The sequence below is a fragment of the Pangasianodon hypophthalmus genome, chromosome 26 (assembly GCF_027358585.1).
Source record: "Pangasianodon hypophthalmus isolate fPanHyp1 chromosome 26, fPanHyp1.pri, whole genome shotgun sequence".
Taxonomy (NCBI): domain Eukaryota; kingdom Metazoa; phylum Chordata; class Actinopteri; order Siluriformes; family Pangasiidae; genus Pangasianodon; species Pangasianodon hypophthalmus.
Genome location: NC_069735.1, coordinates 9,770,800 through 9,786,948, shown reverse-complemented (window position 1 = coordinate 9,786,948; position 16,149 = coordinate 9,770,800). Strand labels below are relative to the sequence as shown.

Genomic DNA, 16,149 nt, shown 5'->3' with positions numbered 1-16,149 from the left:
ATTGGTGTGAAGGACGTGGTGATTGCGAAGACATAAGACACTATTCTATCATTAGGACGTTTAGTCATTTTTGGTCCTTACGAAGGGTTAAATACATATCCTCACACACACACATACACACACACACACACACACACACACACACACACAAAAACACCATACCAATTACACGCTCACAAATGCTTACATTCCTTCCACATAGACACAAAAATGATCCCAGAAATGCTGACATGTTCTTACACTTACACACACACGGCCTGTCCCACTGAGCCCTGTATTTAATTTGTGGTGGTGCGTGTGTGTGACAGATTCTTAACGAGAGAGTCTCTAAGGAGCTGGAGCAGCTGCAAGTGCGCAACACTAAGCTCCAGCAGGAGAATGAACAGAACTTGCTCAGCATAGAACAGCTCACCTACGAAAATAACCAACGAGCCTCTGAACAGAAGGTACACACACACACACACACACACACACACGGACACATACAGATGTATACATATGTCTCACTCACAAATACAAACAAAAAGACATGTCTCTTCTACACAGTCACACATAGAGACTCACAGTGGGACCACACACACACACACACACACACACACACACACACACACACACACACGGGGACGCATACAGATATATACATATGTCTCACTCACAAATACAAACAAAAAGACATGTCTCTTCTACACAGTCACACATAGAGACTCACAGTGGGACCACACACACACACACACACACACACACACGGGGACGCATACAGATATATACATATGTCTCACTCACAAATACAAACACAAGACATGTCTCTTCTACACAGTCACACATAGAGACTCACAGTGGGACCACACACACACACACACACACACACACACACACACACAGGGACGCATACAGATATATACATATGTCTCACTCACAAATACAAACAAAAAGACATGTCTCTTCTACACAGTCACACATAGAGACTCACAGTGTGAACACACACACACACACACACACACACACACAGGGATGCATACAGATATATACATATGTCTCACTCACAAATACAAACACAAGACATGTCTCTTCTACACAGTCACACACAGAGACTCATAGTGGGACCACACACACACACACACACACACACACACACACATGCTAGGACTGTTAGAATTAATTCCACGGTTTATATACTATTTAAAATGTTCAGAACATTTGATTTAATATTTCATATTTTCAAATGTTTAACATCTCATGATTTACTTTGAGTTTAGTCCATTAAAATGAAGAACTTGGAAAAAGAACCTTGATAAACCTTGATAAACAAACAAACAAAAAAAAAACTAGTATGGAACTACTATATGGTGCCCTTAGTCCTAGAGCACCGTATGTAGTGAGCATATATAGTGAATAGGAAGCCATTTGAGATTCAGCCTAACTGGGATGGAATGATTGATACATGGACCCCCACAGAATGGATTTATTTCATAAACATTATTTAATTTTTTTAAAATAATATTTTTGGAAGATTTTACATATATTCCTTACATATTTCCACTGACAGAACACATTACATCTGAGTTGACTTTGGTGCTTGGATCCTAAATATAATAACTCTAAACATGTGATTGTGATTTCAACCACTGTAACACCTTAAAAAATAAAAATAAAAAATCACAGACCCCCTGGCTATGTTTCACAGACCCCGCTATGCCGAGAATGCAAAATATTCTCACAAAAAACAATCAAACAAACCAAAATACTGTGAGTAAAAGAATAAAAATAAATCTAAAATATTCATGTTTATGATGAAAAAAAAAAACTCTTCATATGCTGTTGGCTGCAGTGTAGTGTATTATATCCATAGGGGGGTTGTTAAGTTTAGGGCAGAGCACAAAAGAGTGTGTTCACAATTTTACTGTTAGCTATTTCGCTTAGGGTCAAATATCCCTGATGTCTTTGTCTGTTATAGCTGGAAGAGTTATAGACAAATACAAACACACACACACACACACACACACACACACACATACCAAAAGGAAACATTTTGGCTCTTTTTCCTCATGAGGACCAGCCTAATGTCCCTATAAGCTCAAAATGGTCAGATATTCCTGTCCTTGTGGACACACACACACACACACACACACACTGCATGGATGTTAAAGATCCCTGTTTTTGTTCTTCAGGTAGTTCAGTGTGTAACAAAATGGTGTCCTATAATTTTGCATCCTGTGAATTATTTCTGAGAGAAAAATAGCATATTCATCACAAGAAACATGTTAGCAGTGGAGTGTGTTGAACTGTTACACCTTTTAACCTCAATCGAAGAAAAGAAAAAAATGTAAGAGAAGGCACAGAGCACAAAAGCCCCTCAACCAGATGTTAATATTTAATTCTCAGGAATGTACTTAATTCATCCTGTTTGAGAATCTGACTGGAGTTGCTTCAGTGATTAATGCAGGGAAAGCTGTAATGTACCACAAGGGGGCACTGCACAAACGCATTCAACAACACGCAAGGATAAGCAAGCTCTCTTCCTCTACGCGGCTCCTCTATATGGAAATCTTATGCAATTATGGCCTTTTCATATTTATGCCAGGCTCAGCTACGAAACCCAGCCATTCAGAGAAAAGTGTATGACATAATAAGAGGGGGAAAATCCTATGGAGATATATAAGTGCAGATGATGAGACCCACCAGTTTATGGTTATAAACATTATGAGATGTTATTACTCATAAAGTACTTATCCTGGCTAGGGCGTGTTATAAATTCTTGAATCTGATGGGTCAGAAGGTGTTGATTAATTTTCGTTAACAGGAGCTCTGAAGGATAAATCAGAACTTAAATATTAATGCGCTCATTCTTACTGCAAAAAACTTACACAGGGACTTGTATAGCGAATGCTCCAAATAAACATATCTGAAATATGCTTATTTTTTTTAAGCTTATTAATTTATAGAGAGATAAAAAAAGAGGGTGCAGTTGAATTCTTGAATCTGATTGGTCAGAAGGTGTGCATTACTTTTATATAACCACATGGCTCAGACAGTAGTACCGGCTATAACATGAACAATACCTTTATATTAATACGCTTGTTCTTATATATTATTGTTTCTATAGTAAAAGGGACTTGTATGGCGGACGCTCCACATAATCTGTGTGTAATCTAAATGCTTATGTAACATTTATAAAATGAGTGTCATATCTTCCAGACAGAGGAATATGCATTTTCTGGTCACATGACAAGCTGCATTTTTTTTTTTTTATGATGTCTTATTAACGTCGAGAGTAAAAAGGAGAGGCTGTGATAACAGGAAGTAACTTGCTTCGTGGACGTTCCACAACATTAAGTCTAACCTTGAAGAAAAAAACTAATGTGTTGTTTATTAATAAATTAAAAATTGTAATTGTTGACAAATCACTGTGACATAAGAGGAATGACACACAATATCACACCACCCTGGCATGGATTATTTGCATATATATCAGCATGGTCTGTTGTTTGTTATTCCTTACATAGCTGCTGTAATGTAAGTGATAACAGGACCTAACCTGTTTCAGAGACGCTCCACAACATGAAAATGGATAAACATATGACATATTGTTTGTTAACTAATTAAAAATGTAATCACTGGCCAATTTTCATGTTGTAAGCTTAACAAAACACTTCATGACCTGCAGTTAGATGAAAATGATGAACGTTGGGGCTGTAACAGTAACTTTGCTTTGGTTCCTTGATTACTTTCCTATACCAGCATGCAGCATGCCCTGTCCTGTTTTATTCCTTCCTTAATGATGTTCGGATTAATCAGTAAAGAAAAGACACAACATTTCATTACGTTCCTGTTGTGTTGCCAATTCTACTATCTGTAAAGATTCATAATTCATTATCTATAGTGCTCATCATATATATAAATACAACAGAGCAGACATATCCTTTTAGTTTGTTGAGGATTACTGGAAAAACTCAATTTACAATTTAATGCATTGTCAGAAATTGTGTTACAGTTTCACCCTTGGCTATGCTTTCCGTTTTGAATTATGGAAACCGAGATAAGTAGCGGTGCCTCCATTATCTATTCAATTTATATTAATGTTGCAAACACAACAGCTAAAAGGTTGTCTCAGTAAATAGAAATGATAGACAAAGCCTCTCAATTGAGTGTGTGGAACGTGATCTGGGAAAAAAAAAGCAAAATAAACTTTTAAAAACAATAAAGAACGTTATAAATTTATATCAATTTATATCCGGTGCTGGGCTGAACATTCTGCGCTATCTGTCACAACATAGTTAACTTCCTCGATACTTTACCATCCATTTACTGTTATGTTTAGTCATTCAGATTATTATTATTACAGATGTAAGAGAGAAGAGCTGGGTAACCAGAGTGAAAATAAAGAAGATGGTTTGATATGAAAGAGAGGGAAGAAAGGAAAAGGAAAAGAAAAAAAAGGAAGGAGGGATAAAAAAAAAATCAGGGAAAATAAAAAAGAAAAGCGACTAGGCACCATGGCTGGTCCAAAAAGAATTTGATATGCAGAGGTAGTATCTAAACCAATTTAATATTTTGTAAAATTAATATTCATATTGTGTTCATATTGTCATAAAGTAATAAGGATTAAAATTGAGATCATTATTTCTCATTTGTACTTTCATACAAAAAGAGAGGAAACCCATCTGCTGCAATCTGTACAACAATGAATTATTACTGTTATCATATGTAGTTATAATCTAATATTTTGTTATATTATCCCTTAACAACAACAACAACAACAACAATAATAATAATAAAAATAATAATAATAAAAATAAACAGTTCCTACAAAATGGAGTTAGTCCAAATAAGTTTTTTGGTCTTTCTCTCCTCCTTTTCTCTTTTGTCCTTTGTCCTTATTTGACTTTGGCCTTATTGATTTGGACTTAAGTTGATGTTTAGATTTCCTGTTGGTTGAGGGTTGAATCCTCTTGAGGGATCGCACACACACACACACACACACACACACACACACACATACCTCTAAACCTTGAGAAGTCTTAATCGGGAAAGTGGGAACAACGAAACTCTGAAACTTACTGGACGCATACACTGATATGCATACTGAGTCTGACACTGTGTGTGTGTGTGTGTGTGTGTGTGTGTGTGTGTGTATAGATTGAGAGAGAGGAGGTGAGTCAGATGAAGCAGGAGATTGCCAAGCTTACTAAGATAAGGGAGGCCACTCAGAAGAAGCTACGTCTGATCGAGGACCAGAAACTGGAGGTGGAACAGCAGAGAGACACACTGAAGAACCAGATCACAGGCCTGGAAAAAGGCATGACACACACACACTCACACTCTCACTCACACACACACACACACACACACACACACACACACACACACACACCCTTGGTCAGAACTTCTGAGCATCACTGTAACTCTCACACCCACCTCAGAGTCGTGCAGTTCAGGCCTGTGTCTGGACTTTCTCTTTTTCTCTTTTCTCTCTCTGTTTTCCATTTTCTCTCTGTTTCTTTCTCATTCCATCTCTTCATCCCTCTGTATTCACTTTTCCTTTCGCTTCCTGTTTTTCTTTGTTTCTCTCAGTTTATATCTCTTCTCTTGTGTTTCTCTTACTCTATTTCCTCTCAATATTTCCCTCTTTTTCTTCTGTTTTTCCTCTCTCTTTGTTTCTCATCTTTTTGTTTCCTTTCTCTGTCTTGCCTTTATTTCTCCCCTTGGTTTCTTTCTTTGCTCTGTCTGTTTTTCTTTCATCTGTTTCTCTTTCCTCACTATTTTCTTAACTATATTGTTTTTTCTTCCATTTTTGTCCTGATGCTCTTCTGTTTCTCTGTTATTCATCATGATTTCTTTTTCCTCACCTTGTTTTATTTTTATTTCTCAGCAATTCTCTTTCCTCAGCCTGTTTCTCTCTTATTTCTCACAGCTCCCTTTCCTCACTCTATTCCTCTCTTCTTCCTCACTGTTTATATTTCCTCAACCTGTTTCTCCCTTACTTCATATTATTTCTCTATTTCTCCCAGTTTCTTGCTTATTTCTTACTGTTTCTTCTTCCTCACCATAGTTGTCCTCTTTTTTCTTGCTGTTTATCTTTCCTGAACATTTCTCCCTTATTTCTCAGCATTTCTTTCTCTCTGTTTCTCTCTTTTGATCTTCCTCTCTCTGTCCTTCTTTTCTCTCAATGTGTCTCCACCCATTTTTCTCTCTAGATGTAATTTTTTAAACATTCATCGCCAGTAAATACAGTGACTATAATCTTCATCATCATTACCCTATCTCCTTCTCTCTCTCTCTGACTTTCTCTTTCTTTCCATTTTCTCTCTTCAGCTTTTTTTCTCTGAGCTGGAGAATTGCATTGGTTAGATGATAGTCTGTTGTTCTTCTCTAGGCCTTCACCTCTCTGCCACCGCTCCCACTTGTTTGTTTTGCTTTGTTGCTCTTGTTTCTCCTCCCTTGAACCTTCTCTATTTTCGCTTTATTTTCAGTCAATCTCTCAGATATATTGTAATTCTGTGTTGTGTACGCTCTCGTACACTCCTGTAAATTGTCCCCTGGAGGGACTCATCAATGCTACTAGGAGTCGGGAGGCATGCACTCCTGAGAAGAAAAAATTGGAAAAAAACAGCATTTAAGAGCTAATTTTTCACAGCTTTAAAGAGCGGCACTTATTAAAATGTTGGTCATAAATATAAAACACTGCAAAACAAACCAGGTTTGGACTAAAGTGGGTAGATTTCAAGTGTCGATTACATTTAGTATTTGTGCTCGTGCCTTTGGCAGTCAGACAGTAACATAAAACATATAAATTGCAGCTCAGAGAGGGAGTGAGAAAGACAGAGAGAGGCAAAGAGAGAGATAGACAGAAATATCACAAATATATGTTGGACAATAAGGCTTAGGTGTGCCACATTAGTTATTACCCTTCTAGCTCGTCCCTAAACACCTCTGTCTCAGTGCAGACCCAAAATAAAGCTTATTCAAAGACTGGGATATTTCCTTATTGATACTTTGGTTTGATCCTTCCAGCTATGTAATATGACATTTTGTGTTAAAACTAGTTATACACTATATGGCGAACAGTTTGTGGACACCTGACCGTCACACCCATATGTGGTTCTTCCACAAACTGTTGCAACAAAGTTGGAAGCACACAATAGTCTAGAATGTCTTTGTATGCTGTAGCATTACAATTTCTCTTCACTGGAGCTAAGAGACCCAAACCTGTTCCAGCATGACAATGCCCCTGTGGACAAAGCGAGCTCTTTGAAGACATGGTTTGCCAAGGTTGGAGTGGAAGAACTCAAGTGGCGTGCACTGAGCCATGACCTCAACCCCACTGAACACCTTTGGGATGAACTGGAACACTGACCGATATCAGTGTCTGACTTCTCTAATGCTTTTGTGACTGAATGAGCTCAAATCCCCATAGCCACCATCTAAAATCTAGAGAAAAACCTTCCTAGAAGAGTAGAGGTTATTATAACAGCAAAGCGGAGACCAATACCGTGTTAATGCCCATGGTTTTGGAATGGGCACATATGGATGTGATGATCAGGTGTCCACATACTTCTGGCGATATAGTGTAATATGAAGAGTATTAATATAACGAGTTTGCAATGTTTAGATGTTGGTAATGTAGTGATGTCACTCAGTAATGCTATAATGCAGCCTGTGGGGATGCTCAAGAACCGCATGCCCTTCAATTAGAAATTCTGTATATAAAGGTGATGTCCAAACCATAAATGTAATCATCTGGTCTCTAAAAAGTCCAAGGGATTCTATGAATGAGAACAAGTTTTTGGATTTCAAACCTCAAATCAGTAAATGAAGAAAAGCTAAACACATCCATATAACCTTAACTTGAACTATTTGTAACTGTAATTTGAAATCGGGAGAAAGTTTTGGCTATGACAATCCCATTGCTTAGAAAACACAGTCTTCAAGATGTGCACTGGTGAAATATTATATAGTATGTACATATTTTTAAGATGGGGTCCTTGGGGTTAGGGTTAGGGTTAGGGTCCTTCACACATATACTCCTAACTCTCGGAAGTTCTTGTCCAGTCACCTGCTGCTTCACATCACACACTGTCAATGCTACTTATAATGGTTGACATTAATAATGTATTAATAATGAATTCCAACTTTCAGTAGGAAATTATTACATTACATTCCATGTCCATATCTGACTTTACATATTTACTGTAGTAAAAAAGGACTAAAATTACTGAAAATTTCAGACTGTGATGATCAGCCTGTTTAAAACTGAAGTTTTTTTTTTTCTTTTTTTTCCTAATGTTTGGTCTAACAGCAATTATTATTTTTTTCGGTCTAATAGCCAATCACAGTAATAGCAGTTGTTTTGTCTGTTTATACATATTTTCACTCTCTAGTTCTGCTCTAATGATGTCTGCTGCACAAACACACACAGTGTACAGCACAAGAGAGCTTTGTATATAGATACACTGTAGTTATACATTTCAGCATGTCTTTATGGTAGGACAGTATTAAACAACTTTACCTTTTTTTTTTGAGATTCTGCATAATTTTAAAGAAATTGAAAAATGTCTGGGGCCAGAGAAAACTCGCTCCTGTCCGCAGGCCATCATTTGATGATCCTGGATTTAAGATGTGCTTCTGTACCTACGTGAATTGCAGCCTGGGGCCTTGTGTATAAAACCTTGTGATCTGATATTAATATGTGTCATACTTAAATACAAGGGCAGAATTCAGACCTGAGTTATATGTGTAGTGAATACTAAATACATAGCTTATCTTCTTAAGGATACTTTTTTAATGGATAAAGTTGTGAACTAAGTGAGCTGTAAGAGGAGCACAAGTGCTTGACCCAAAACACTGGCATTATTTTGTTCATTTGATAAATATCAAGATCAATTAACTGTCAGTGCATGAAATTAAAAAAAAATATATAATAAATAAATAATTGGGGAAATATATATATATATATATATATATATATATATATATATATATATATATATATATATAAATCTTCTGTGGCCTCCCTGAAAATAAGATGTGCTGGATCAAGTGCTATTTTATAAGCTGCCAGTTAATAGGTGTGGAAGCCGTATTGTTATGAAACCAAATTTGCAGTGATTACTGTGATCATTACAACTAGGACTATTTGTGCAGCAATATATTAGAAATATTGTCGATTGATTATTCGATTGCTTGCCATCTTCTCATTCATACTGTATATCTCCAAAATATTTCTCCATACTATGAACAAATAGCAAGCTGTGGGTTATACAATCTTCTTTCTTTCTTTATTTATTTGCTCAGCCAGTATAAGCTCAGCATTAAATGTCTTATCTTTTCTAAGAGGCCTGCCATCATGCTGCGAACTCTCCTAACACTGTTTCTCTGAATGAATCAATCATGAGTTGATCAACACCATCTTGCCACAAGATAACAGACACATTTTCACATTACAGCTAATTTGCACATTGATAGAGTGAAGATGTTTTCTGCTGATATAAGCAAATTCATTCTCGAATGGCCTCTTTATGACAGTGTGAGTGCAATCGATCGCTCTGATTACATTTGGAAAAAAAGGCATTGCTGCAAATTGCAGTGGTAATGAAACATTCTGTTCAAGCTCTTTTGCAACAGACTACAGCACATTATGGCAACAAATCCTCAATCCTGTATTTTGCTTTCCATTGCAAATTTTATTGCCAAGTGACCCATACTGTACCTGAGTACCCATGTACAAAAGTACCAAACATGAACATATTGGTTGAGACAGAAATAGTGCAGACCATTGATCGGTCAAATGCTATCATCACAGAATCTTGAAAATACACTAGATAGCTCGAGTCACTTTTCTACACTCCTAACATCCTGAAGGCGGTCCTACTTCAAACCCTTCCTGATAGCAAAACACTCTATTATATGGATCTACACAGTATCTTTAAGGCTTTCACCTGAGGGCCAAACCAACGATCCCTTATGGGTAATATATGTAACCTTTTGTCACGCCAATCTTCTGTACTGTCTGATAACACACAGTACAATGGAAAACCTGGACTAAACATTATGTAAAGGTTAAGTCAGACTTCTACTATGGTTAGAATGGTTAGACTGTTCTAGGAAAATGAGGACTGTTCCTGGAAAATGAGGAAATTATGGAAGATGAGCAACCATGGCATGGATAGTTCTGGGTTTGGATTAGTACCTAGCACCACATTGTCTGATGGAAATTCAACTCATTTGCTAATGAACAAAACCCAGCTAAAGTTCCTAATGTGCCATTTATGTAAAGTTTCTTATCCAACAGTGCAGTAAGTAACTGAATACTGGCACTTATTTTGCTGTTTTGGCTTTGTACTCCAGCCTATTATTGTGATGTTTGCTTGTTTACCACACCTGACACAACTCCAAAATTACTTAACAAGTTGAGGCAATGCATTAAAGTTGGAAAAACACAAAAATTTCTAATGCAAGAATGGGATTAGGACTGCCTTAAGCCAAAAGACTTTCCAAAAGAAGATCAAAAGATCAAGGCTATCCCTAATGGGTACACTTAAATGATCTAGCTCACTTAGACATCTTAATTTTCTAATTCTCTGCTGACCTCACACACTGCAAGTTTAGTCTGTTTTTTCTTGTTTTTTTATGGATAGTGATGTTAATTTCAGGCTTGGTTTTGATTTGCTTCCTTGAACCGCGGGCATTTGTACCAAATGATGGATGACACTTCACCCAGCTTCTCATCATAATCAGAGCTTTCTATCGTGATGCATGTTGTCGTTTTAATCAGAGTTGCCACAAGTGATTGATGTGACAGGCTGTGGCAACTGGACCAGCAATGTGATTGGTTAGGAAGAGGAGGAGTGGGTGGAGTTGTTGCAGAAGGACAAGGAATGGCTATTTTGCATAACAGGAGAGAGAGAGAGAGAGAGGGAGAGGGAGAGGGAGAGAGAGAGGGAGAGAGAGAGGGAGAGACATTAAGCAGAGTTAAGAGAATAAGAGAGTGGCTTGTGTATCCATTTTTCTACCCTTCTTTCTTTTGGTATTCTCAAACTGTTTTTGGCTTAAATTAATGATATGGTTTAATTTAACTATGTGGCTTTTACCTGCATTGTTAAGCAACTTATAAAATAGCACTTCATCTAGCCCATCTTATTTTTCCCACAATGTAACACAAAGCTTCATGCTTTCTGCCACTGTACTTCTTGCTGATTGTGAAAGAAAGATGTGCTGGATCAAGTGCTATTTTATAAGTTACAGAAGATTGAGCAATGTGGGTTGGAGTTTACTGTTAAATGAAACCAAACTTGCATTGATTTATGTGATAATTACAAAAATTGCAAATAAGTTTTGGGCTTAATCACCAACTCTGAATAGTTACTAAAGTAAAATTGTATTTACTCTTCCAACTCTCAAGAGCTTGTAAATCCAAGATGATATTTTCCTTTGGACGTTGGAAGCCTGAAAAGGCCTGCTGTATTTCTTACGACCTCATCGTAACATCTTCACTATTTATGTCACTTCCCATCCATACTACTTCATTCAACTATTCGCTAAATACAGTGTACACTAAATACAAAAATGAATACAATATTTTATCTGTAATGAAATAACAACAAACAACTCACCTCTGAATCTGTGAATTGCTGGAACATTATAATTAATGAATCTACAAAATGCCATAGAGACGAGCAATTTGCAAGTTGATTTAAAAGATATGTCTTAGAGTGGTCACAAAAGCACATTAGAAAACAGAAAACACATTTGCTTGTACTTGTCAGGCAGACAGATATTTCTAACATCAAGTTGAGATCTATAAGTGAAATATAATTGAATATCATTACGAAAATGTCACTGCAATGAGCTGGAAGAGAAGATCTGGTCTGATAGGATACTTATTGCTTACAATTATGTTGCTGTTCACCAGGTTCCTGCCTCCTCTGATGGTGTTAAAAATGCCATGAATATGCAACACCACAATCTTATGCCTTCATTTTGCATCTTGTTGTGATCATGAAAATCGGGACCGAAGATCTCTCTCTCTCTCGCTCTCTCTCTCTCTCTCTCTTTCAGTGTCTCACTTAATCTCCATTTCACTCTGTCTCTCTTACCTTTACTCAGACTCTCTCCATCTCTCTCTCTCTCTCAGTCCCTCCTTAGTTCAGTGATTGCTTTATTACCATGACTACAGTGCCAAGGAAATCGATAGTAGGATAACAGTAATAATAAAGATAATGAGAGCAATGAAAGAGTTATAATAGTGCTTTCTTTTTGTGTTTCGCAGTATCATTATCATCCCATCTATATGACTATACTATAACCTCATTTAGGATGATGATGTAAGGTAGGAGTTGAGCGATTAATCTCATTATTGCATGCAGGTATTTTACAGCCTGTGTGTTGGACTTCACTGGCCCTCAGGCGATGTCACACTGACATGCCTCATCCAACACTGCTGTAGGTCTATTTCAGGGGGAAAAAAAACTGGTACTGGTACTTGTTCACCTTCTGCTATTTGACATTTTGTTCAAACAGATGCTTGTAGTGTTTGAAAGTTTATTGCTTGATTGATTGATTGGTTGATTATTTGATTGATTGTTTCAGGCTTAGTTCTTAGATTCACCTGCCCTACATATGCTTGGTATTTGGTGGATGTTTTCCACTTTTTTGTCATGGGTAGATTGTAGGTAGACACTTACTTACTCTCTCTCTCTCTCACACACACACACACACATACACACACACACTCTCTCAGCCCTAAATGTGTAATTATTTTAGATCATTTAGCCTCCTGAGAGCTGCAAGTGAATGCTCTATAGTGCTTACATTACCATTCTAGAACAAGCCTTGTGGTGTTGTAATAGTGGAATAAACTGCATTGCATCATTTTGCATTTTATATATATTTTTTATTTTATATTGCTTGTAATATTTTGCCAAATCAATACAATGAAATGATGATGATGTTAATGAAAGTTAATAGGCAGCACTTTTCATAAAGATTATATTATCACAACAGATGTCAACTGTCATAAAGACTGCTTATGTCAGTTCTGGTGTCAAATCAGAGATTTCTGTTGGCATAAAATTGTGACTTTCATACTTGTAACTTGCAGCTCAGTGGTATGGTATGTTGATAATACTCTAGAGCGTCATCTGAATTCTGCACTTGTGGTAATACCATAAACATTAAAAACCTGCTTTATAACACTTACACAATAAAGCTTTTAACAATAATCACACTGTAATACTAGACTTATGCAAGTCTGTTTAAGCTGTTCTGTATAAACCCATTTTATTTCTTTGTATTTTGTTCAGCAGGATTTCTTCATGTGAATAGTTATGGTCTATAATCATTAGACGTGGACACCTTACAGAAACATTTCTGTGAAGGAACGCATAAACCAGAGAGATTATAAAACCGAAAACAGGCTACTTTATATCTCAAGTATAAAAGAATTGAGATCTCAAATTGAGATATTAGCAAAGTATTATACACCACAAAATACTTTTAGTAGTACTGTTAATGTAAGTATTATGCTGTTGTAAGTATCAGCGTATTCAAACGCCAATTAAGTTTGCAGGCATTAGTTATTTTTCATTCTTTTGGTTCCTTACTCAAATGCTGTTAAAGTTGTTGGATGTGAGCTCAAGTATAAATTACAAATAAAATTACAAAGGGATGGATAAATAGAGTCACCACTTTATTGCATCCTTTTTTGTTTTGTTCCTTTATCTAAATATATCTAACCTGCAGTAAATATAGTATTCTGAAAAAGCTGAAGATTAACCTCTTCCCTGCATGTCGACACATCTCGACAAGTCTCAAACATGGAAGTTATATGTTTTATGCTATTTCTGATTGGCTGGTGATGCTGAAATATGTTATATAGTGTGACATTTTCATCTATGATCAACTTTATTCACTACTACTTATGATATACCTTAAGTGTCTGTGCTGCAACTGAAATTCTACACTACACTAGTTTTTATCAACTCTCAGCATACTGTATGATTTAGTATTGACTTTACACCCTGATTTACGACTGAATTTAATGGTCAGTTGGTGCAACCCGCCCCTGGCTATTAATTTCAGCTAATACCTGTATGCTTCATGCCTGTTCTTCCTTCAGTTTTACAGAACGTAGATCTCAGCAGGCCATTTTCAGAGCTGAAGTATGCAGTTACATACCAAATGTTGTAGGATTACCACAGACAAGATTTTTTGACATGTTTAGCTGGTACAGAGAAAGAACAGAATACCTGTTAACAGAAGCCCAAGGGCAATTGTTGAGGCAATCAATAAACGCTTATGTGAAACATATTTTTTGTAGAACACTTTAATGAATTCTTGCTTTAATATCAGATCGTATCATGCTGCTGTATATCAGCTATATTGGTTTACGTTTTCACTCTTTTCAAGCTTAAAGGCAAGTGCTGAAGTGGTTGGCCTAGACACATCCTTGTATCTTGTACAATGTCCTTGGGTAATATGAAAGCCACTTATAAATAAAATTAGAACAAACTCCTGCCCAAAGAGCTCTACTCAAGACAATTTGACTGTTTGACAGATTTCAATTATCTCAGTGGGTCATCAAGAAAATTCACTTAAGTACCTGCTTAGCACAAGTGTGAATAACTTTCCTCATGTATCTGTTGATGTGTCTTTTGAACATAAGTGGATGACTTCAGTGGAATGTATTCTCTCTCTCTGGAAGTCACTATGGAGAAGACCGTAAAGCTAAATATATGTTAGGCATTCACTAAAATATCATTATTATCACAACTATTAATGCTAAATACTTATTGGAACTTAAACACAACTTTTTTTTTGCTTGTTTGTTTTTTTCCTTAGAAATTGAGATGGCACAAAAAAAGACAGAGATTGACAAGAAGAAAATAGACGAATTGATCCGGGAGAAAGATATGCTGAGTAAGGTAGGTGTGTAAGAAGAAATACATGAACATGTCACCCTCACTTGAGCAGATATAGGTGCATTGATAAGATTTACCATATTAAAGTTTTATAATATTGGAATTGAATATTAAATATTTAAGTGATTTATTACTGTGTGGTGGCACCGAGGGTATCGTTGCTTCCTCACAGCTCTCTGGGGTTTCATTTGTTCTCCGGGTTCTCCGGTTTCCTCCCAGCTCAGAAAAATGAAGAACAAAAACATGGCAGTAGATGGATTGGCTACACTGAATTGCTCCTAGGGGTGAATGAGTGTAAATGTGTGTGCATAGTGCCATAACAGTGGATTTTTTAAAAAAGAAATTGTGATAAGAGTATCGCTTACTTCAAGTAGGTGGTTCATTTCATTTCCACTGTATTGATGTGTTGTAATGCATTTTAAAGGTGAGAACACAGAATGAGAATGTTAACATTCTGGTAGACATGTTCTACCAATCTCATACAAATGTCCTCAGACAGCAAGTGTCTTCTCCAACTTGGAAAGATTTCCGCAAGATATTGATACTAGCTCAAAGCTACAACACAAGTAGTTGTCTTGACTTACTACTACTACATATCCAGCTATAGCTTTCTGTATCTGGAGTGTGTCATGCTTTTTTTTTTTTTGCCAAACAATCATCCCAGTAAAAGCTTAAATACCAAAAAGTTGATCTACACTCAGAATGGATCAGGAAGTCAGTGTAATCTGAGTATTATTAGTGTTAGATATAGCAGTGAAATTCACAAAAATGAATTAAAAAATGTATTTGGCAAAAGTGCACAGTTATTTGGTTTCTATCATGCTCCTATTATCATTATATCATTCATGTCACAAACTTTCCATTAACATAAAAGCTAGGCTAGTAAAAATGGAAGTAATATTCCTTATCAGAAAAGACTCTTGTGAATGTCTTTTGGTCTATAGAAGAGTGATAATGATTTATTAGGAGTTTTTTTTTGTTTGTTTCTTTAAGATTTAAACTTTTTTTTTTTTTTACTTTCACCTCATTTATCATTGGCAGTATTTTGTTAACTTCCAAGGCTAAAGAAAAAAAGGCCAGCTTCGTTCTCAGACAAGTTAGCTATACCTAAATCACCTGTAACTAACAAACATTATAAACACCATACAATAAACAAAGCGAAATTATAGAAAAAATATCATTTGCTAAAATGATAAAATGACCACAATGAATAAACACAATGCAATAAGATATG

General features: G+C 36.3%; 1 protein-coding gene across 1 annotated transcript in view; it reads left to right on the top strand.

The window, feature by feature from the left end:
* cfap58 (cilia and flagella associated protein 58) overlaps positions 1-16,149 on the top strand; it is a 109,720-nt gene that overhangs the window by 9,591 nt on the left and 83,980 nt on the right. The window contains exons 6-8 of the mRNA XM_026932141.3: positions 309-446; positions 5,137-5,296; positions 14,836-14,918. Of these exons, the coding sequence (XP_026787942.2) occupies positions 309-446; positions 5,137-5,296; positions 14,836-14,918 (381 nt within the window). The remainder of the gene's footprint in view (positions 1-308; positions 447-5,136; positions 5,297-14,835; positions 14,919-16,149) is intronic.